This window comes from Mesocricetus auratus, unplaced genomic scaffold (assembly GCF_017639785.1).
Source record: "Mesocricetus auratus isolate SY011 unplaced genomic scaffold, BCM_Maur_2.0 Super-Scaffold_100676, whole genome shotgun sequence".
NCBI classification, from domain to species: Eukaryota; Metazoa; Chordata; class Mammalia; order Rodentia; family Cricetidae; genus Mesocricetus; species Mesocricetus auratus.
Genome location: NW_024429266.1, coordinates 41149054 through 41173617, shown reverse-complemented (window position 1 = coordinate 41173617; position 24564 = coordinate 41149054). Strand labels below are relative to the sequence as shown.

At 39.1% G+C, this 24564-nt stretch overlaps 1 protein-coding gene across 2 annotated transcripts in view; it reads right to left on the bottom strand.

Annotated features, from left to right (window-relative positions):
• Pla2g4a (phospholipase A2 group IVA) overlaps positions 1-24564 on the bottom strand; it is a 145923-nt gene that overhangs the window by 17868 nt on the left and 103491 nt on the right. For both annotated transcript variants that reach the window (XM_005073467.4, XM_021229195.2), the window contains exons 11-15: positions 21985-22122; positions 21738-21830; positions 17765-17836; positions 14381-14623; positions 8310-8494 (exon numbers count right to left, since the gene is read on the bottom strand). In XM_005073467.4, coding sequence (XP_005073524.1) covers positions 8310-8494; positions 14381-14623; positions 17765-17836; positions 21738-21830; positions 21985-22122 — 731 coding nt within the window. The remainder of the gene's footprint in view (positions 1-8309; positions 8495-14380; positions 14624-17764; positions 17837-21737; positions 21831-21984; positions 22123-24564) is intronic.

Below are 24564 nucleotides of genomic sequence, written 5' to 3'. Positions count from 1 at the left end.
CCTAAATACAGTCTGCTTGGCATGTATAATGCTACTTATATGTGTGGTTTTCATGACTGAATATTTGGTATTGGGGAACCAATTGGCATTGCTCTTCCTGGGGAAGACTATTCTCCCACTCTCAGCATTCCTTAATTGCCTGTAGTTCTTTCTGTAGTGTGAAGTCCTGAGGGTCTATTCTCTCAGCCTCAGAAGAGAGCAACGAGGAACATATGGGAGTACTTGGAGGGGAGAAAGGAAGGGGAAATGATTTAATTATATTATTGCTCAAAAAAAAAGAGCAATAAACCCTAAATATTCTAGCAAACTACAGAAAAAGAAAAGCCACAAACTTGAGGACTTCTTGTTTGAAGTTTGAGAACACGTTTCTCATTCCTCTTTCCTCCCTCAGCCATCCCGCTCAGTTGAACTCCTCTTGTGAGTTCACATCTAGCACTCCCCATGATTATTCATTCATGATTATTCAACACCACAGCCAGACCAAAGCTCATACAGTAAGGCAGTGCCGTGCGTGAGGGCAAGGCAAAGCAGCTTTCTACTGTTTACAAACATGAGTCAGGGGATGACCAAACCATGTGTGGCTGTGTGGAGAAAGAGGGAAAGGAAACTAGTTGAGGTAGAGGTCTGCCTATTTTTAGCCGAACAGAGTTACATTGGAATCAGGAAGTGATGGAAACTTTCCCTTTTCTGCACCGATCCTGATGTGGAAAAGATTAAACAGTGGTTGATTGCAAAGGCCGTGATTACATGGAAAAAAACGTCTCCTTCCGGTTGTCTCCTATCTCTCCAGGAAGACTGAGAAACAATGACACAAGACTTGCGTGGAGCTCCAAATTGGAAAGAATTAAAATAAAAACAATGTTGTAGTGAGCAAGAAAGGCCTAATTCCGAAATCATAGCTATACAATAGCAGCTGTGACATCCATCAGCTGCTGCCTGATTTCCCAAGACGCTTTGCTGTTCCAAGCACTTACTGTAAGTTTACACAGTATTAATTACAAACATGCCTTTCTATAGAGTAAAGAATTAGGGACCCTCATCCAAAGTGATACTTTCAAAACTGCCCATACTCATTGTTAAGTAATAAATCATAACTTAAAAGTAAAAAACCCAACTGAAAACAATTTAACAGAAATATATCCAGACCACAATGAGAAGGGAATATGTATGCAATTAATTAATTTAGGTACACAATATATTTCTCTATATAAGTACATATACATAAATAATAAGTTGGTTTTTCACTACAGAAAATGAGATTTTTCATCTCTATGCAAACCTAGTATACATTCTCACTGCCCTAAAAGTTTTCCATTATTTAAAACTTATTTTAAAATTGGGGAGACAGATGATCTAATAGTAGGTAGATAATGTAATATGTAATACAATATAGTGATTAAAATATCCAAGCATCTAATATGAGATGAAACAGATAAAACTTCCACTTAGAATTCACTATTTGTGGTTATGGTTACAGCCTCTTCTTACAGAGAGCTTATAGTTAGTCTTCAAGAGCCTCATAGAGCAGGAAGTAGGGAGATAGACATTGCACACTTGGAATAGTTAGCCTGTTAAGAGAAGCTTTCCTTGAGTGGAGCCTTCCCACCAGCCTGGTTCCAGATCCGCATCAGTCCCAAATAAACACACAGGAGGCTATATTCATTATGAAGCTGCTGGCCTTGTTTGTCTCTTACTGGCTAGCTCTGCTTTAAGTAATTACCCCATAATTGTTAATCTAAGTATGTCTCTTACCGGAGAATAGTTCTGGGCTCCTACCCCCATGGCGGTTACATGTTGACTCTCCTGTGTTTCTCCTACCCAGAATCCTCCTTGATTCCTAGCCCCGCCTATCTAGATTCCTATTGGCCAGACAGTGCTTTATTAGCATAAGACTTCCCCAACATCTCCTCTTTTCTGTTTAAACAAAAAGAAAGGTCTTAACTTTAACACAGTCAAATTGTATATAACAGAACAGTTATCAAATAAGAACATAGTTACAATATTTTAGCAAGATTTAAAGAAAATATCATCCATACCATCCTTGTGAGTTCAAAGTTCTATATGTAACTTATCTTTTATCATAACTAAGGAAAACTATAATTATAACTATCTGTCTTCAACTCCATCAAAGACCACAGAAGGATAATATATAAACACTAGGATTGACAGAGACATCTTACTGCCTGGAAAGTCACCCGAAGTTCCTCTGTAACATTGGGGCATCCATCTTCAGCCCATAGGCCACAATGTGTCTGGAACACTTCTCAGCAAAGCAGGAAATTTCAAACTGTCCATCTGCATTGGCAGTCTGTTATTCCCTTTTCTTTGTCCTGTAGAAAGTCTCGTAGACTCTTTCATGAAGCAGGAACCCTGTAAGACTGAGTTCAGTAGTCACTTTCCTGTGGGTCCTGCCTGTCCAGTTTATACAGCAACAGTCAAACAGTCTAGGCAAGAGCAGTTTCTTGCCCAAATGCCTAATCTTGCCATGTTGAAAGCAAACTCCATAACAAGTTTCTTCGATGCCCATCTTCCTCTCAGACGTAATTGGTGCTGCCAGGAGCAGACATTTCTCATTGTCAAGAAAAACCCTAAACCATATTAAATGCCATGTTCTGAAGGTCTTTGAGAGGTTTGAAGACTGTCCATCTCAAATATATTTTTGTATATCTAGAAAATCTAACTTACCTAACTATAAATTCTAACTATTATAAGTAACTATCTATAATCTGTATTTAATTACGCATTACATTTTAAAAGATCAGTATAAGCACAATACTTAATCAAGAGGAGAAATATATGCATCACAAAATTGACCTTGATTTTGTCTCAATAAATGAAAAACAATACCCATACCATAATTCCCCTTTTTACCATTAAAAAAGATTGGCTGTGATCACTAGCCAATTATAAACAATCCCATTTAAATGAAAACAAAGATTTATAAACAAGATGGGAATTGGGACGTCGCTCATTCCAAACTGCTTCCTGCTGGAAGGGGGCACTGTTCATACCATGGGGATCATGACAAAACTCAGAAACCTGTATAAGTCCTTATTTTCGTGGTCTGTAAAGCTGCATCATCTTAGCTGTCTCAATTGTTGGAACACCTGGTCCACTGCTTCCGGGGGTCTTGGTTCGTGCAACCACAGAAGCCTGGAAGAAATCTTCAGCTTTTCATTTTCTGTAGAAACATAAATAAAAACTCCTTTTCCGAGTAACATATCCTTATACTTAAATTTTGAAGTCAAGGCATTTTCAAAAGATAGAAGTTGGATTAATTCAGCAGCATTTATAATCAAGTGTACTTTAGCAGCAGTTCCTTCCTGAGCAAGCAAAAAACTGAAAAACACAATAGTGTACAGTATCCAGACTCTCTGTGTATTTTCCATCTTTGTGTGGCTTATTTATTTATCTATTATTATTATTACTCTATTTCTTTCACTTTTGTTTATTTTTCTCTGAGACAGGGTTTCTCTTCGGAAACCTGCCTGCCTCTGCCTCTGGGGCAATTCCTACCGGCGTGCGCCACCACAGCCGGCTTTTGTATTTATTTACCACTTTGTCGTTTCAGTTTCTCTCTCAATCTCACATATATTTTTAAACACACTGTAAACCTTTAGAAGTTTTTCTTTATCCAAGTCTGACTTTACTGTAAATCTTTATGTTTTTCTGGCCACGTGTCTTATCTGTAAAACCGCGCTGTTTTAAACTGCCGTTTTTTTTTTTTTTTCAAGATGGCGGGCGTAAGCGTGACTTCAGCTTACCGCCTCAGTCCATGCTGACATCCAGCAAAAGCTGCCACTTCCAGCTGTACGTACACACCTTTCAATCGTTAGCAGAGTGTCTTAAAACAACCTTGCTGGGTTTTTTTTTTTTCTTTTTATGCCGAGTCAGGAAGACTCCAGTAAGCAAGCCACGTGAATCTTGGCTTGTTGATAGCAAAACAGAGCACAACTGAGAAAATGCTGCTACCAAAATTCTGTGCTTCTCTCCGTTCTTCTGTTTCTAAAATTCCTTTAAAGCTTTTGTCATTCTGCGTGGAAATTCATGATCCCACTCCTGACACCATTTTGTTAAGAGAAGCTTTCCTTGAGTGGAGCCTTCCCACCAGCCTGGTTCCAGATCCGCATCAGTCCCAAATAAACACACAGGAGGCTATATTCATTATGAAGCTGCTGGCCTTGTTTGTCTCTTACTGGCTAGCTCTGCTTTAAGTAATTACCCCATAATTGTTAATCTAAGTATGCCTCTTACCGGAGAATAGTTCTGGGCTCCTACCCCCATGGCGGTTACATGTTGACTCTCCTGTGTTTCTCCTACCCAGAATCCTCCTTGATTCCTAGCCCCACCTATCTAGATTCCTATTGGCCAGACAGTGCTTTATTAGCATAAGACTTCCCCAACATTAGCCCTCCGTTAAAAGCTGGGAATTCACCTGCAAAAACATCCCTGAAGAGATCAATATTAGATGCATGTGTTCATCACAAGACATCTAACCCTCAGTGATGAAAATGGGAATGGTAAGTTGAATGGTGGCCCCAAAAGGCTAAACCCACACCCTAGCTATCCACCTACTGTGAATGTGACCTTTTTAAAGAAGGGGGAAGTCTTTAAAAAATATCACTATTGTTACTATTATCATTATCTGTTGTTTGTTTTGTTTGAGGTGTGTGTGTGTGTGTGCGTGCGTGCGTGCGTGCGTGTGTGTGTGTGTGTGTGTGTGTGTGTGTGTGTGTGTGTGTGTGTAGGTCAGAGGACAACTTTCTGAAGTTACTTTGCTCCTTCCACCCTGGGATCTGTGGCTAGAGTCCAGGTTGTCAAGTTTGTGCAGTAAGAGCATTGACTGTCAAGTCATCCCACGGCTTAGAGTAAGGTTCTTCACAGTCTAATTAGGGATCTTGAGCTGTGATCAGCCTCAATTATAGGGCAAACGGTAAGTACCATAACAGTTTTGTTAATAAGAGAGGCACACAAAATGAAAAGGCCAAGTGAAAACTGAGGTAGATTGCTTTGTGATGGTGGCACACGCCTTTAATCCCAGAACTTGGGAGACAGAGGCAGGTGAATCTCCACAAGTTTAAGGCCAGCTGGGTCTACAGAGCGAGTTCCAGGACAACCAGGGCTACACAGAGAAACCTTGTCTCAAACAACAAGACCAAGGTGACCCAACCACTGATTATCAGATGCACGGGGATCTGCAGAAGGCAAGAGAGTTCTGTCACAAATCCTAAGAGCAAAGACAGCCCTGCTTATACCCTGCTCAACCTTTGGCTCCAGAACTGAGACACAACACTTCTCTGTAATTTTAATAGCAACTCTGAGAAAGCAGCGTGAGAAGTAAACCTGCAGGTACCACAATCTATGCTGTGTGGTCTTCCTTGGGAAGCTCACCCAGATCAATGTGTCTCTACAGGTTGCCTCATTAGCAATGGTGAATTGCTTTCTGCAGATCTAGCACATGAACTGGCTTGGGAGGGTAGTTTCCCCAACTTGGCATGGTAGAATAGTGACTATAGAGTCAGAACTTCAACTGGTTTGGCCATGTTATAACCAACTTAAGAAGTGAATTACGTGTGCAGGAAAGTTCTAAACCAAGAGCAACACCAAATCCAACAAATAAATGAGACTAGTGTTGAAAAACACAGATTAGTTTGTATGTGGTTCCCCCAGAGAGAAATGGAGCAAAGACATTATTTGTAATACTTGTGATGTAAAGGCCACTTCAACCTTACTTTGTTACATCTATGCCGCCCCCACATGAACCCTCATTGCCTCCTTTCTTTTCCTTTTGTAGATCTATTGTTCTGGCTGGTGTCTGGTCATGAAACAACCTAAAGAGCACTAACAGAGCTAACTAGACCCATGTGCAATACATAGAATGTGATATAACATAGCATATGTCATGACAAAACAACTTAAAATATTCTTTTAATAAAATGTAGCAAAATAACCAGTAGTGAACCCTGAGTTCTGCTATGTCCCAGCTTATTTTTCCCTCAATCAAATCCAAAGCACCCTTCCCCATAAACTCAAGAGTCTGTTTATTGTGTGAATATTCTTCCAATTGATACAAGTGCCACAAGGATTAGTGGCAGGTAACTCTCAATGGTAAATCAAACAGATATTGTCAGTATGTACATTATTAAATGAGTAATACAAGTGAAACCTGATCAAATGACACATAGGACTTGTTTTCTTAGGGAAGTTAATAGGAATAATGTTTGGAATATAAGACTCTTTATACCAGTTTTTGGGGGATTTTGTTGTTGCTGTTTTGTTTGTTTTGTTTTTACAGTGTGTCCTATCTGTTCTAAAGAAAACAGTTTCCCTAATACTGACATTGTTAACTTGGAAGCCCAATTACAACATAGATAACACAACTGTCATTGCCTTTATCAAAAGCCAGGATATTCACCACCTTATAGCTTCCTAGTAAAACCTGAGATTTAACTATTCTTAGGAAATGCTACATGTATCAATAAACAATAAACGAAGTAAATGGCTGATTGTTCATTTCTCTTTATTTCCTCTTTTTATGTAATAGGGTTCATGTAACCCATGCTGGGTTGGAGCTCAAGGCAGCTGAGTATGATCCAAACTTCTAACCCCCTGCCTCCACTTCCCAAATGCTGTGATCGCATGGATACCACCACCCTGGATTTTACGAAGTGCTAGGGATTGAACTTAGTGCTGTATGCATGGCAAGCACTCTACCAACTGGGGTACATGCCCAGTCAATGCTATGATTTCTACCCACATTTATACTCTGCTCTTTAATGAAAATGTGTCTATATTTTAGTAACAAAAACAGAAAAGGGGACCAGTGAGATGGCCCAATGGATAAAGGTCTAATAGTCTGCGTTAGAACCCATAAACCCACATGAAGGAAGGAGAAAGCCAGTTCCCAAGGTTGTCCTCTGACTTCTACACATAAGCAACCCCCTTCCTCCCCACTCTTTTAAATACAGAAATTGGGTGCTGGGGTGATAGTTCCCTGATTAAAAGAATTTAGTTTGCAAGCATGGGGGCCTGATTTAATTTTCTAGCACCTATGTAAAAATCCAGGCATGGCTATCAATTCTTGTGACTCCAGCATTGGGGAATGAGGCCAGGCAGGACATGAGAGCTAACTGACCATTCAGCCTAGGAAAAACGATGTGTTTCTGGTGCATTTGGAGGCTCCATCTCACAGGAATAAGGTGGAGTTGGATACCTCACATTCTACCATCCTGCTCTGGTCTTCACATAAGGGGTATGTGCATTGAACATTCATAGCAGAAGAGGAAAAAAAATCAAAATATCGGCAGCTTTTATCCAGAAGTGGTTGATATATTTTCTAATCGCTCATGTATCATCTAGGTATATATTCTCCTTAATAACAAACAATGAAACATTTTAAAATTCTTGCAAAACACAATGCCTTTTATTTGTGTTAAAGGAATCTCCTAAAACTCTTTGGTAGTATCCTCTTATCCAGTAGTAAAGCTCTGACTCATATAAAATTATGGCTTTGACATTTTGCACTCCCATTGGTTACATGAATAACACAGTGTCTTCCACCATCAGAATCACCTCTTTGGAGTCATCACTGAAACCTACCTTCTCCTTGTTCCTTGTGGGTGACCAGGTTTGACCCATGGCTGCACAATGCATGATTTATTATCCTATGCTGGGGTTACAGTAAGTCATAGTTTTAATCTTTTGCCTTCCACCCACAAACTCAGGTTAATCATCCTGCGATTCTGATTTCATTTGTCTGCTGGAAATCCTCCACCAATCTCCATTTCCTACCTCCCAATATTAAAAACTTTCCCAGGGCCCTCTTAACAGCCTTCATGTCTACCTGTCCCAATCAGAACACCCCATCTTCCAAATGTGCTCACTGCCATTTCTGTGTGGTTTCATCCTGTTCACTTAGTTCCCTGCTCACTGACTCCAGGAAGCACCAACACATTTCCATATTGATCTTCCATGATGCACATAATTTGATATTACCTCAACAACTATTGTTTTCTTGTCTGAATACTACCAATGATCTTGAACATGTGAGGTTTCAAAGATACCTAAGATTTATTATTTATATCCACTATTAACTCAAGAAACTTAGTGCTTTCCACAGTCAGCATGAACTGTCAGTCTGACACAGCCTATAGTCACCCAAGAAGGGAGTTATTAATTGAGTGACTGTCCAGGTCAGATTGGCACAGGGGTATTGTCTTGATTCTTAATAGATATATAGGGACCTAGCTGACTGTGGGCTGCACCCTTCCTTGGTCATGTTCCTATTCTCCTTACTGAAGTCTCCTTACCTTGAAAGGAGGGCTTGTGTCACTTGGCCTTGCAGAAAAGTCAAAGGAGATGATGAGATCCACACCTCTCTGAGGTCGGAGAATCAAGGGATACGGCAGGTTAAAGGTGAGCCCACTGTCTACAACATGAATCTTTTTACTCTTCACATCGAGTGGTTCATATATTCGTTCAAATTCGTCCGGATCTTTCAAAAGGAAAGACAAGACAAGAATGACTTCAAAGGTCTTCTGACATTAGCTTAGAAACATAAATGGTTACTGTAAAATTGAGAGGCAGAAATCCATGTGGTTAGCCCCACTGCCTGAGCTTTGTTAGATTCAGGAATGGATTTAACTCTGACAAATGTAGGTAAATTAATAGCTTTAAGTTTTAGTTTCTTCATCTCTGATATCAGAACAAAAGCAATTATGAAGTAAATGCCAAGAGAAGAACTTAGCTCAGTTCCTAGTATTGACATTAGCCTTCATGTCTTCCATACTATCTCCCCTCTTTACTGATTTGAAAACATTTCTTCAGATATCCTCTTATTTAATGTTTGTAGCAGAGAGGAGAAGGAAAGGACATTTAGAAATGGAGGGTGAAACAAACTATATGTCATCTATATAATGAAACAACTGGAAAGTGGCAGAGTGCGAAGAGATCCATCTGCCTCTCTCTGGGCTGTGGGCCTGTCGTACTAAGGGATGAGGGCCCAAGATACAGTCCAAATCACAGACTCCATAATCATGGGTTAGGTGTCCCCATTTGGGCACAATCATGGGTACTGAGCAAGCAAGTAAACTATCAGAGACAGTATGAGTCTACTACAAAGTACAAAAATTCACTGACAAGCCAGTGCATCAAGGATGGTTATGACAGAAGTAACAGATGATAGCATGGTGAGGAGTGAGATCTTTGTGTTCCATGATCAGGGGAGCCACTTCAGAGAAGGTATCCTTGACCTGAAACAAGAATAAGGATACAGAGCTACCTAACCAAAGTTGTTTAGAACTTGTCAACCATCCATTTATTTCTCAAATTATCTATTTAACAGTTTCAGAACACTTGCCCTGAAGAGCTATCAACACAGAAATCAAAACCAAGGTCAAAGAGGAACTGACATAAAACCACAAACACTGACAGCATTTGAAATGAATAGCTTAAAAAAATTAGCCACTACAACGCATAGAAGTGATCCATGAATACCTTCTCGCTCTAGTACAACACACCAATACCATTTGATCATGATTAAACATAACAACATTAAAAACTTTAATGATAGGGTCTGTTTAAATGCAGTAATTTTTCTAATCCAATAAAGCACAACAATTCCTAAGGAGACTTATTTGCCTTTGCAAACCCAGAGTTATCTCTTTTTATTTTAGTTAAGAGATTCACCAAAACAGGTCAGGAAACTAGTTGTCTTCTCTATCTCTGAGGAGATGTTCATGATGTCGATGAGCTCCTAACTGGCATGGGGTAAATACCCATGTCCTGACTCCAGATTAGCTGACATTAAGTGAGTCTTCATTGTGCTGCCATCTGCCTAAGTTTATGAAATATTAATAGTTGTTCCATACACACACTAAAACTTCCTTGATAAAACAGATTTAAGAAAGTCAGGATTCAACATCTACAGTAACCACCAAGTAGACAGCATGTTCCTGTTGTCCTTACCATGCCTGGGAGTAACAGCAGTTTGTGTGAAGGGCCACTTAATCCCCAGTATAAGGCTTTCCAACAGCTATCATCCATTTCTATTTTATAACAAAATATGGATTACACCTACTCTTTGTTCAAAATATCCAACTAATAAAAGGCCTGGCTGTATTTGAGCCCTCAGATAATACTTAAAAACTCAGTAGACTATCCCACTGTTATGAGGGAGAGTGTCAGATTCTGAAAGTATAATTTTAAAAGTATATCTGCATTTTTAGGACCAATTTGTTATGTGACAACTACCAATATGTAGAAAGTTTGTTTAATGCTATAAAGGGCAAACATTCTCCCATGATTGAAAGCATACAAACTCTCCAATCCTGTGAGTGAGTTAATCTGGTTCTCTGGCAAGCATACAAACAATACTGTGTTATACGCCTATAAAAGTTCCTTAAACCAGTGGTTCTCAACCTTCCTAATATTGCAACCTTTTAACACAGCTCTTCATGTTGTGGTGACCGCCAACCATAAAACCATTTTCATTGCTACTTCATAACTGTAATTTTGCTATTGTTATTAATCACAATGCAAATATCTTATGTGCAGAATATCTAATATGCAACCCCAGTGAAAGGGTTGTTCAATCTCCAAAGGGGCTGTGTCCCACAGTTTGAGAACCACTGACTTTATGAGTATCTGATGAATTCATCACATAGATTCAATTTACAACAGACAAATATTTGGATATCTGTGTTTTGAACTCTAGCCCGAATTAACTCATGTCAACTTCTCGTTCCAGATAGTGTGCCACGGTAAACACTATAAACACAAAGTAAACAGGAAACAAATCATGTGACCAATGACCAAAATTTGTTTCTACAGACATTTAACTATTTTAGAGTAACCTATTACTTTATAAATTTATCTTGTTTCAAATGTCTGAAAGCTGAAGTCAGAAATATAAAATACTTCACTTTTTCTCATTTTAACTAAGAAATTATTTTAAGACACTCATGTATGAGCAGAACCGCCATAGAATAAAACATAAACTTCTCCCAACATTAACATGTGGACTTGACAAAAGCCTTTACCTTTTCTTCTTTGGCATGGAGGACATGTTCAATTAAAAGGGATATAGTCATAATGATTATCTTTATTGTGGCATTTCAGCTGTGTAATACATAAGGATATTTTTAGTTTTGTTTTACCATTTATTACAGTTATTTACTTCTTTGTGTGGGGGAGAGGAGGTCATACATATTGCCATGGCTCACATATGAAGGTCAAGCACAACCTTGAGGGACTTGGTTCTATCATGTGGGTCTTGGGTATTTAATTTAGGTTGTCAGACAAAACAGACAGCAAGTGCCTTTAGACACTGAGCCACTTCATCTGCCCATAAATACTAATTTAATAAAATCTTTTGAAAAAACATCACAGTTTGTGATAAACCTTTTAACTTTCACATCGAACACATGATTTTCCTAGAGCTTGCAAATGATTGGAAGAAGATAGAATTTAATCTTTATAAAGCCCTCATTCAGAAAGGAACTAATAAATTCAGTTAATTCAGTCTAATATACAATTATGTCTAGCAATGGTCATATCTAAACAATAAATTCGCATGAATTTGTTAGTGAACTGATTGGAAATTTCTCCTGTGTATTTCAATTGAGTACATGAAATACATTTAAAAAATAAATTTTATGTATGATATTTACTAAAATTTAAGAATAAGCCTTTTTGCAAAAATCATTAATATAAAACAATTTTAGGTTAGTACATGTCAAGAGCATCTTAAAAACAGGGCTACAAAAATGCTCAGTGGTTATGAGCACATACTGTTCTTGCAAAGGACCCAAGTTTCATTCCCAGCACCCACATCAGGTAATTCACACTTGGAGCTCCAGTTTCAGGGAGGTGACACCTCACTAACCTCCTTGGGCACATACAAACACACACACACACACACACACACACACACAAATAAATAAATAATAAAAATGTCTAAAAACAAATCTGGAAGGTTAAGTATTTAATGCATATGATATATATTTTAGGATGTTTAACATATAGTTCCTTATGCTGTTTTTATTTTTTTAATGGTGAGTAAGTCTTTTTTTCCAGAGAAAAGGAATGCAACAAGGTGATATACACAGTGATTATTCTCCAAACCTCACAGATAGGGGAAAACCAACCCCAGCTTAGCCACTATACAGCCATACCCTCATTGACCTCAGAAATGAGATGGCTGATTTTCTCTTTCCTACTAGTGTTATTTTAACCAAAATGCAGCAATCTTTCTAGTAACCAGCTCTTGGAGGAAAGGCTATTAAGTGTTTTGAGTCTTCATGAAAGCAATGGTTATATTTATTTAACATGTTGCCTAGTGCATCTTGAGGACTGAGCATTATTACAAGCATTTCTAAACTCGGTATGAATGCAGAAAGGAAACAAAGGAAAGGAACCAGGTGAAGATTCTGAACAACTGTTCAGATAGGGCAAGCAAAAAAAGGCATAAGTCCTACAGTCAACAAATTTGGCTAATAAAAATACAGGATGGCCAAGTTTAATCTGCATTTCACATAAGCAAACATGATTACATAGTCTCGATAGGCCTCCAATGTTTTGTGTTATTTGTGTACACATAAATGTATTGTTTAATATGAAAATTTTAGCTGGGAATCTTTGTTTTGTCTTTCAGTTCTTAACACTGCCAACCAAATTCATATTAAATACTGCAAAACGGCCAGGTAAGTTCTTAAAAGTGTCGAGTGAGCTGGTTAGAACACGTGTGCCACTCAAACCCGAGGAATTGTGTTGGCAAAATGACAGTGAAAAGGGAATGAAACGAAGTGTGCACCGAGAAAACTTCCATTCTTACATCAGCAAAACAATGACTAAGAAAACCACAGGGGATGGTGTGCAAAGGGAATGACTTAGAAGCCAGACGGGGAGACCTGTGACTCAAGCCCAGATTCGCTGAGCACTTTGGGACAAAGACAACACAATTATTTTCTTTGCTATTCCTTATCTAGAAAGTTAAATCACTGAAGGTTCTTATAGATCTTAAAAGCCATATATGAGCATAATTTGCTTAAGCCCAATCGGCAGTCATCATAAAGCACACTTTTCTAAGGAAGCACTGGCCAGAGGAGACTAAGAAGTACAACCATGTGCCACAAACCAAGAAAGCCAAGGCCACCAGTTGAATGTTTTAACGCCTTCTTAGCGTAGGTGAATTTATGTTACCACAAGTAGACATCAATTACAGCTAATATGATTAGAATAATTAGAATTACATATTAATATATATAAAACAATAACTGGAATTATAAATGCATAATAATATTAAGGTCATACACATAATACAAAACTCAGGGTTTGTTCCCCTTAAAGTTGAACAACAAACAGAAAGCTAATAAAATCTGAAACCTGTTGTAATTTCAAACATATTTTGTAGGTATGATGAACAAAGGTTATGCTCTTTCAAATATCTTACTTTAAAGTTTTACTGCATCTTGGCAATTACCTAAGACAGAAATGATTAAGAAATTACATTTGGAAAACTAAGGAAAAATGATAGTGTGTGACTGACGAAAAATTTAAGATCATTACACAAAAAGATATATTACATATTAATCATCGCCAAGGCAAATGTAACACTTAACCTATAAGTCACAGGGAACTGAAGAATAAAGGTTGCAATTTGGGGGAATTTGGTTAATGACAAGTCTGAAAGTGACTAGATTCTTACCAGGCAACTTCACAAAGTTTCCTAATCTTTCTGAAAACGAGTGACAGTTTCCCTGTCCAGAAGGTCATTGCAGACTGGTCCACGCCAACCCATGCTACATGATCCCCTCACTCACCACAAGAGGGCGCCAGGCCTAGCGCACTTTCCCCACCTCCTCAAAGCTCCATCTGTGGAGACCTGGCCTTTTCCAAAGGGCCCACCCACGAGAAAGGAAGGAGGAAATGAGACATAGCTGTGTTTCTTCTCTTCCCACTGCCAGGCACGGTTGTGGAGGCGTTTGGGAATGGTTCTGGTGTTTTTGGAGTCACTCCTGAAAGCCCTGGGCTTGCTTCTCTAATCCTTGGAACAATTCTGTAAGCTTCTCCTTCCCTACTTTACACGGAAGAAGTTTCCTGTTGTCTGTAAGTGAACCCTGACCAATTAAAAAAAATGCTTTTGGAGTTCAAAGAATATTTCCTATAGTAACATGACAAGGCAATTTCCTAGCCGTTGTATTTTCTTCAAAAATAAAACAAAAACAACAAAACAAAACAAAAAAAAAATGAATGTCCCTCACAAGTCAAATGTTCTTAAAATTGAGTCCAAATAAATGTTAACGGAAATTAAAATGCCTCTCCCCGACAAAGAATAAAGACATCCGTAACTAGCTTCCAGGGCTTCCGATTTGGTACCCACCTGCTACAGCTGCATCGAGTTCATCGTCATCGAAGGAATCCTGGGAGCTGAGGTCTCTCAGAGGAGACAGTGGATAGGAGGTGTTGAGGTTCAAGCCCAACATGAAGTTGTGCACCTTCCCTGCTCGTCCTTCTCGGGTATTGAATAACGCTGAGTCACTGACCAAGGCCATCAGCATACGATGGACCCAGCTTGCCTGATTGTCATTTTGGTACTCTCTTTCAGCATCTTCATTCTCAGTGCCTGAGGTAAAGGAATAATATCATATAGAAAATATGTACACGCAGGCACAAATGCAGAGTGTTGTTGTTGTTATTAACTTTATTTGGTTACTAAAGCAAGTGCCCTATCACTTCTGTTTTCAAGTGTTCACAGTTACCTTTCACCTACATACAATGTCAGTCTACATTCTCCACTGATGCCTCAATCTATATAGATTTTTCATATAATACCCTTTAATCTTCTCCTATCTCCCTCTCCCTTGCTCTCCTCTACCCAACACACACACACACACACACACACACACACACACACACAACCTATATTACTTAATACTACCATCTATGTTTCCCAATTTTTCCTAAGTGTCCACATCCTGCTTCATAAACATCCAAGGATTACAAAAAGTTAGAAGGGAGAGCAGAAAGACCCACCAAATGACTGCCAATAAATAAACACGCTCATGTACTGATCGTATGACCTGTTATTTCACCCTTGCTTATAAAGTCTGGGGATTTAAAGGCCTGTAATTTAAACAAACGATATAAAGTGTTTTAAAAGGCACCAGTGGTCCAAAGAAGTAATCACCAATGACTTTCCCCTCTGAAACCTATGCCTGTGTTAACTCCTGGGAAATGCTCATCATCTGAGTTCCCATCCTCTCTCCACTTTGTGCTAGCTACGAACCCCTTCCATCCTTCGTTTCCTCATTGGGAAACCTCCTAAGATTGTTTGAGGGGTAATGTGATTTGGATCTGTGTGAAGTTCTCAGAGAAGCACCTGGCCTTATATTCAGAACAGAGAGTCTTACAGCAGCCAACTGCAGTGCAACCTTGCAGCATGACCCACTCACATCAAAAGGAAAAAGCCGTGCTCAAAACTCTTCTGTTCCAAGTGCTAGAAACTCTGTGAGTAAGCAGGCACAGTTACATAAAACTCTGTGTGTTGAGGTGCTTGGTTTGATTTTTCTTTAATTCTTATGGTGTTTTGACTGTACAAATGTCTATGCACAGTGTATCTATTGCTTGAGAAAGCCAAAAGAGCGCATCGGATCCCTTGGAACTGGAGTTACCCATGGCTGTTAGCTGCCACAGGAGTCCAGTGCTTTTAACTGATGAGCCAACTCTCTAGCCAGCCCCCTGTGTGCGTTTTGAGAGATGAGTATCTACATTCAGCTTCTATAATTTCTACCAAATACATGCAAAGCATAAAGTCATGAACAGATGTGGAGGTAACTTAACTTATTATAGAGGGAAAGAAGTGAATGAAAAGTTTACAGACAGCATGCTTCCAAAGATGCAGCATTCTAGAAAAGATAAAACTATGGAGAGAACAGGGTAATTAGTCTTCCTCCATTAAGAGAGGGATGGTTAGGTAGAGAAGATTTGGAGACACTACAGTGCCAAATACTAGAGGGCATGATCTCAGAGTGAAGTGTCATGTAAACAGAGACCATGACATGACAATGGAAGTCATCAGTTGTAACAGATACTACTCAGATGGAGCAAGTTAGAGTGGGGAAAGTTGTCTGGGAGAGAATGGGGCAGGAGATTTTACTGAAGTGACTATTTAAAAAGCACAGTAAGAACTAATGAAAAAAATAGTATTCACAATGTCAACTTCTAAGTTAAAATGAAAGTAAAGCAAGAACAGCAAATTCAGAAGTTCTTGAACTTCTCAGCCTCAAAAAACCAACTAGTGCTGAGCAGTGACTAAATTTTCTGGCCATCTATAGCAATTAACTCAATAAGAAACAAACAACTATGTCTACTTCTCAGTCCTTACTAACCAATTCTCCAAGTGCTAGACATATAGTATGTATACCCTTCATGCTAGCAAGCTTCCTTCGTTAAAAACAAATTCAGTGGACTATACCTATAAGCTGTAAGCGAGCCACCACAATTAAACGTTTTCCTTTATAAAAAAAAATCAAAATGCAAGTCTGAAAAACTAACATAATGTAAAATTTAAAAATTTTAAATGAAGACGTTAGAATTAAAACATTTCTTGCAGGTGGGGTCTTTTCAGGACTCCAGCTAATAAGCAGGGTTGCTGGGCAATGAATAAACCAGTGCTGGAACCTAGCTGGGCTCCACTCTCCTAAAAGCTTGGATGCCACCGAAGGAGGGCTTTTTAGAGTTCACAAACCACAGCGCACTCCTGCCCAGGCTATGGCCATGTGCAGCTACATCCTGTGGTGAAGCAACTGCTCTCTGTCCTGTATACACTTGGCCTATGAAGAAATAACAGCAGGTGGGCTGTGAGAAAAGGATCTCTCTTTGTAGGGATAATTGGAAAGGGCAGAAAAAGTCTCCCCTACACGCATCTCACACCTGGGAGAAGTCACTGCAGTGTTCTGCTTTCTGAAGTCCAGTCATAGCTAAATGAGAAAAGACTCTTCCAGTTCTAAATGCTTAGCTGGGTTTTTGTTTGTTTTGTTCTTGCTTGTTTATCTTTGAACTATTTTTATGAACTGTTTTGTTGTAAAATTGCGGTAAACATATACAATCGCTACATTTTTCTCTTCTAACAAATATCACACTGCAACAAGTATCTGTGGTCCTCACCTTTGTTTTTCTCACCTTCATCCTCATCCCAAATGTGCCACTAACTACTGTGACCCACACAAAATTGAGATCTAGCTGCCCTGTCCCAAGACAAAAGGAATCCTTGATACTGAAAGGTCAACTGTGCAACAAGTCTTGAACATTTTAACACACTTCACCACTGCATTCTTCTGTAGAGGTAAGTTACTAACCACGACGGAAGGCTAAGGGACATGCTGACAGTCAAACCCTTCAGATGGCTTAATGACAACTGCAAGGGCAACATTTTCATTTATTGTAAAGCTAACTAAATGTATTCCCCCAGTCCCACTTTCCCACACTAAGAGTTCCAGCTTGCTGTCTAGGTAGAACAGAATTAAGTATTGCCACCACCTCAGACAGGTCCATCTGTTGTACTGCAAATATGTTTGAGGCTTTAAAAGAAAGGAAAAGATGTGATTCTACTGCCTCTTACATTCATGCAATAGTCCTGTCTCTCACTGGACAGCCTCCATCCTGACACTTCAGGATGTAGGACCTCATCAGCACATAGAGAGGGGTTGGGCAATGCTCTCCCCTCCTCCACTCATAATCCACACGGACGCTTTCGCTCTCTTACCTTTGGGTGCTTGGGCCTCATCATCACTATCAGAGCTGTCATTACTCACAATGTGCTTGGCCGTAATGTTTTCTGTGGGAAGAAGACAAAACCGTTGAGGCATCTCAGGGATGAAAATTCACAAGTAAATGTATTATGAGGATGAGGGAGTGGTGATGGATGCCTTTTCATTCCAGCACTCAGGAGGCAGAGGTAGGCAGATTTCTGTAAGCTCAAGGCCAGTCTGGTTGACAAAGTGAGTTCCAAGCCAATCAGGGTTATATGGTTATGTGGTGAGACTAGGTCTCCTTTCTTTCTTTTCTTTCCCTTTTTTTCTCCCTCCCTCCCTCCCTCCCTCCCTTCTTTTCTTTCTTTCTTTGACTATAAAGAAATAATCTGAGCAAAACTACAGAAGGTGGACTACTGATCTACACATAACTTCGAATCCGTGCTGTAAATGGAGACTCATTGGATTCACCAGTTCTTAAAAACTCATCACTGGGTACCAAAATATCCCAGCAGACAAAAACTGATTACTGTTAAGTTTATCCATTCCGAGTTTTAAGGAAAGGGTTTTCGTGAGTTTATCTTAACATTAATAATAATAACCCTATTATATCTTTAAATAGTGTTTATGAAGGTAAATAAAGGACAAACCTCATATCTACAAGCAATTTACAATTCAGTCTCTAGAACATGAAGAAATTGCACTCATTTTAATTAACCTCTGACTTTTGCCAACACTGAAAAACATCTGTTGATTTTTCAAAGAATTGTGTGTTCCCTTAAAGCATACTAAGACCAACGTGAGAACTAAGGAACATCACGGTTCATCCTTAATACGAAGATAGCAGTGCCATCATTACCCATCATTTTCCTGGGGTAAATGTGCCTAATTTGTGGACCCTGGTGATTATTCTTGTGATCATTTGCAGAAAAAAATCAGACTTCTTGCTGACTCATATCAACTGTCCCCAGAGTGACTTTCTTTTTCCTCTTTGGTAACAAATAGGAAAGATGATTTTTCTTTATTCAATTTCCAGGCACTAGTTGCGAATTTAGAGGTTTCATTCACAGAACCATTTGGGAAGCTGTAAGTTCGGGAAAGCAGAGGTGTGGCAAGTGGCTTCCCTGTATTTCTCTCCATATGTTTATTACACTAATATAAAGAACAGGTGTGTGCATGGTTACATACTGGCATCAGAAATGCAAAATAAAGTACCCAAAAGCTAATGGGGTTGTTCTTTTCCTATCATAATCACGGCAGCAGTAATTGTGTTGCACAGTAGAGGGGGATACCAAGACAGGACCATTCTAGATGTCATATTCGGTGGCTTTGTTGCTGTATGTTCTTTTCTTTCCTCAATCAAGTATTTCCTTTTCTCTGTCACTGTTGTTTTGGTTTTGTTCTACTTTGGCTATACTTGGTATGTTAATTTAAGAAAATTACATTTTCAGGGCACAAGTGGTCGAATGTCAACTCTTATTTTGTATCTTCACACAGCTCTTTTTAGAAGCAAAAATGCACACATATAAAATTCCTTGAGAAAGTAAATGATTTCATTTAAAGTTATTTAAATGGGGTTCAGTTTATCTTAAAGTCTTTGTTGAGGTAAGAGAGTAAAAGAACTGGTTTAAAAAAAAAAGCCCTGTGGGTGCCTCTTAATAGGGAGACCTCAGTCAACCAAGGGGAGATACAGTCCCCAGAAGTCTTAAGTCCCCTCAGTCACCTCTTCAGTTTCATTTCTGGAAACCCTTACATAATCTGAGGTAACATGCCTCCTGCTGACCAGCGGAGCCCAAGTACACAATATCCATTGCCCTGAGTCTGACACGGAACAGTCAGCAGCCAGACTGTTGGCCTCAAGGGGACTTCTCCGTGGAGACTTCTCAGCACACTGTGCTAAAAGCGTCTTCTTTTTCCTTGGCCTGTAGCCACTGTCTCGCCCACCTTCTGATGTGTAATGTCAGCCCTATTCTCTTCCTGTCTTAGGAGAAAAAAAAATAATTAACCTGAGTTATCAGGATTATTCAGAGGAGAAGGAACACAGGAAGCTGGCCACCCAGCATGGGCTTCCTCTCTGTCTTACTTTCTCTTTTTAAAAATCTTCACGTAATTCAGAAAGAACCAAGTGACTCAGAAAAGACTGAGTGACTTCCACATAACTAAGGTTGAAACAGGACACCTACCTGGGATGCTATGATTAGAATAAACCAAGCAAGATTACCTCATCCTATACTTCAGCCCATGCTAATGCAGTCCTTTCTGTGAATCTGAGATTAGGTTCAGGCTTACAACCTTCCACTCCACGTGGGCAGCCTCTATTTGTTGCTGTTGCTGGTCCAGTGTTGGGGGATCAAACCCAGGGACAAGCACTCCATCACTAAGCTACCTCCCAGCCCTTCATCTTTATACAATTCAATTGCAGTTTAACCACAAAGACCTTGTGAGTCTGCATTGAAGACCACCTCAGGCTCCAGATGGACCCACTTTGCCTGCTCCTTAACCAAGTGATGCTTGGATGATAGCAAGGACCACAAGCAACAAGTGGTCTTTCTGTTAGTTTTTAATGTCCATTTAGAAGTAGTTGGTTCTAAAGACATAATAAAATTACTTTTCCAATACTCTCTTAAGAATGATCCAAATGAACAAATGATACTCCTAAAGTTAAGATTAATGAATCTTTGCCCACTACCTATAACTATCAACAACTCAAATCAAATCTCTCAGGAGAAACAGTACCCAGAATGACAGGTGTGGCATTCCAGGCCGTGTTACATTTACATTCTCTCATGCATATAAAACTTCATTATGTCAGTTGCTATTGTCCATGATATCCAAAGGCCACACATTAGAAAAAAATAACATGGTAAGCTTTTCACATGCGCATGTTCTTAAAATGAATTGAGCATTACAAATATTCATTGTTTTTATTCCGTGTTCCCAAACAGACCTGTGACTGGTAGTCCTCATCTCTAATGCACTGTCCCCAAATCCATTCATTCATTCTTTTTGTTTGTTTGTTCCTGAGACAGGATTTCATGAGTCCTAAGGAGTTCTCTCGCAATGGGATGTAGCTAGGGTTTATCTCCAACTTCCCATCCTTCTGTCACCATCTCCTGAGTACTAGGATTACAAACTTGTGCCACCAAGCCTGGTTTATGTTCCAAGAGATCAAATCCAGGACTTTGCAGGCTAACAAGCACACTCTACCAACAGAACTGCAGCCTTGGTCCAAAAATTCTAATTCTTCCCACAGTCAATCAAAACAAAGTACTTTTTGGATGTAGATCACAAGACTTTGGGAAAGTCATGAATGCATGCTCACTTCTTTTTTTATATCAGATTTACTCATTCAGGAAAACATATTCATATTCCTACAGTACTAGTCTAATGGTGACTATAAGCAACTAGTTCTCAATAGTCTACTTTTTGAAGATTTATAAAATTGGCTTTTAGATTATTATAAGATGAATTAGATTTAATGAAAGACATTAGTGTTAGCTTACAAGACATGAATTAATTTATCTGTTTAAAAAAAGCTGAAATAGTGTCATAGTATAAGCTAGCAAAACTCTAGTAAATTATCACTATGGAAATAAGTAACAAGGAAGAATTCATCCCTAAAAGAAAAAAATCTGTGTTGATGTGTTAATAAACATAGTCTTTAAAAGGCAACCTTTATTATCCTTAAAAGAAGTACTCACTAACAAAAATAGTGTTTGGAAATATAATGGGGAAAAAAACAGGAGATACCCTGATACAAACTATTCTTAGTAACAATGTAAATTTCACAACTGCAATGTCATAATAGTGCTTAAGTAATTTAGACATGATTTTTAGGAAACATTTCGATTGTTTCAATAAAGCTACTGATAAAATGAGAATTATAATCCTCATGAAGATTTAATTTTCTCCACATATGTATGTGCCATTTATCAATGTAGTTTATTTTCAGTGTCGCTTTTCATAATAGCAAACATTTTACAATACCTAATTCTTCCTCCATTGTAGAACCTTTATTTTGTGAACCAGAAACTCCTAAGACTCTGTTGAACAGTATGGAAAAGGCACTGCCCCAGACACCTAAAAGAAAGGAGAAACAGAGAATAACTTACAATGCATCCATATTTAAAATCACACACATACACACACACACACACACACACACACACACACACACACACACACACACACACACGGGGGTGGGGGAGTGGGGGGCATGCTTTTGATCACTCACCCATTAGGAAATGCAAGGGGTTTTCTTCATATTTTTTCACAACTGTTCCCATAAAAAACTTGCTTCCAAATAGATCAGGAGCCATAAAGGTTCCATATTTTGCCATGCCGATCTCATATGGACTAAATTCAACCCAATCTAAAAGTATTTTAGAAATAAGACCCTTTATTAATAAGAAAATGATACAGAGACACATATAGTTAACAATAACTCAAATAGCACCATGAGTAACCTCACTGATTAGTAAAAACAGTAACTAGTGCCTACTACATATATGACACCGTGTAGTGGTTGAGGGAAAAAAAGATGAAAAAGACAATATAAAAGGTTCCCTTCTAGCTGGCACAAAACAAATACCTCTTTCCATTTAAAAACTCGGGCATGTTTTGCATTTTTTAAAATTGTAAAACTGAAAAATTCTCAGCCATAAAACCCATTAGGGAAACAAAAGAAATTAAATTCTTTATGGTAAATCAAACCCTCATGAGGAAGAAGTATTTTCTGTTCCTTTACTTAACTTTTTTCTAACAATCATTTATTCTGAAATCCCAACCAATAATGCAAAGGATGCAATTCTGATTTCTTAGCAATACACTGAGATCAGATGGGAACAGTCAGGTACAGTGCACAAGAGCAGCCCTGGAGACAGACTGTCTGGGATCCAACCCTATGCTGTGGCTCACAAACTGTGCTCATAACCTGAATACATCACCTATCTTCTCAAGTCTTACATCCCTAATCTTAACAACACGAATAAAATCAGTATATGATTTGTAAGACTAAGGCCCCAATGAATTAAGAAGTGGCAGAAATATAGGGGAAGCCATGACGCATTTTAATAGTTCATTTAATAACAGCCACTGTAATATTTGTGCTCTGTCAATGAGATGACCATGTCTAATACCGATCTACATTTTAGTAACTCCAAAAGGAATGTCTGGGTTCTGACTTTTGCTTTCCTAGTTACCACTCCTTTGGCTTCTTTTCTTAGCACTACTGTTCACAGCACCATTCTTACTTTAGCTCTCTTTTATTATTGCCTCCCTCGACATCAAAGAAAAGTCAAGTGGTACATCAGGCATGCCGTTGTCACCACAGGCATCATCACCATACTACACAGGGTGCTGCACTCTCGCCCTGGATCTTCCCAGTGACTTCCTAAAATATCTCAACTCTCTGAATTCCCACTCCCTCCCTCAACCCCATTTCCACCCACTGGTCTCAAAATAAACTTGGGAAAACAGTAAGGGTAGAACACCACTATTAGTTGAAAGCCTCCTCCTGCATTCTTAACCTGTGATTGAATGGCAGCTACTCTCTGCTCACTTTGAACAATATCGCATCAAATTTTCTATTACACATCATATTATTTCACCCTAACCAGGCAGGTCCCCTAACCACGTCCACTATTCCTCAGAAGTCAAGGTCATTTCCACAGGGTCTTCTATATGCTGTTACCTTCTGAAATTACATGGCTTCTCTTAACATTTGGCTTGAGATCGTTGCTAGACATTCTCTATAAAGCACCCACATTATGTATTCCTTTCTCAACTCCAAATAGACTGCCATCCCTATTTTGCTCACTTTACATTTCTGAAATGTTATGTCCCAAATATATTATTCAGCAACCACAGTACAAATAACCACACAATCCACTAGCCTTTCTGTGATTGTCTTGTGGTAAACCTTGAACTGACCTCTCAATGTCAAGGGACACTCTTCCTACATTAGTTATCCCAGTCAAGTGGGAATGCTGACACCACCCACTAGAGAATTACCAGGCTGAGGGATAGTGAGCTACATCAATTATGAACAGAATTTTAACTTTCAAATCTAAAATGTTTGAATGTCCAAGAAGTGTGCTATCATCGTTTTAGAGAAAGGACCATGCTTTCCATGCACTGTTTACTCAAGGAAGAAGAACACTAGCCTTTCAAAAAGGAAGTTGTAAAGTTCTAATTGCAATGAGATAGTGTTGACTCATTCATGTCCAGGCTGAATGGCACATCTAAGGATGATGTGTCTGAGAGAGGCCAGTTTTAGACGGAGGAGTGTGGCATTGGTGAGACAGGACTTACAATGAAACACAGGATAGTCAAGAAACTCCTGTGTCAGTGTTTTAATTTCTAACACCGTCTAGGGAACTAATATGAATTCCCTCTCCCTTTTGCTTTGATTGATCCCTGCTTAATTGCTGCTGTTGGCTCATGTACTGTGATGACAACTGCTTTTAAAACTCAGATCTACCCTCTACTCCTTGCTGAAGGCATCCCTCCTGTTATTCACCTCCAACCCTCCAGCTGCTGACTCACACATTTAAATTTCAGCCTCTCTCCTGTATCCTCACTTGGTCATTCCCTACTTCCTGTTCAGCACTACACTTGGATGCTCCATCATCACCTCCCACTACCCTTGTCTGAAGGAAAAAAAAAAAACTCATCACCTTCACTCATCTCCAACTTAGCTATTTTGGGAAACCACACTATCAGAGCCCAGAAATTTGTTCTATTGATTGGCTGATTCACTGATTGCTGAAAACTCTGTTTGACTCCAGATGTGCAGGCATCGAACATCTATCTA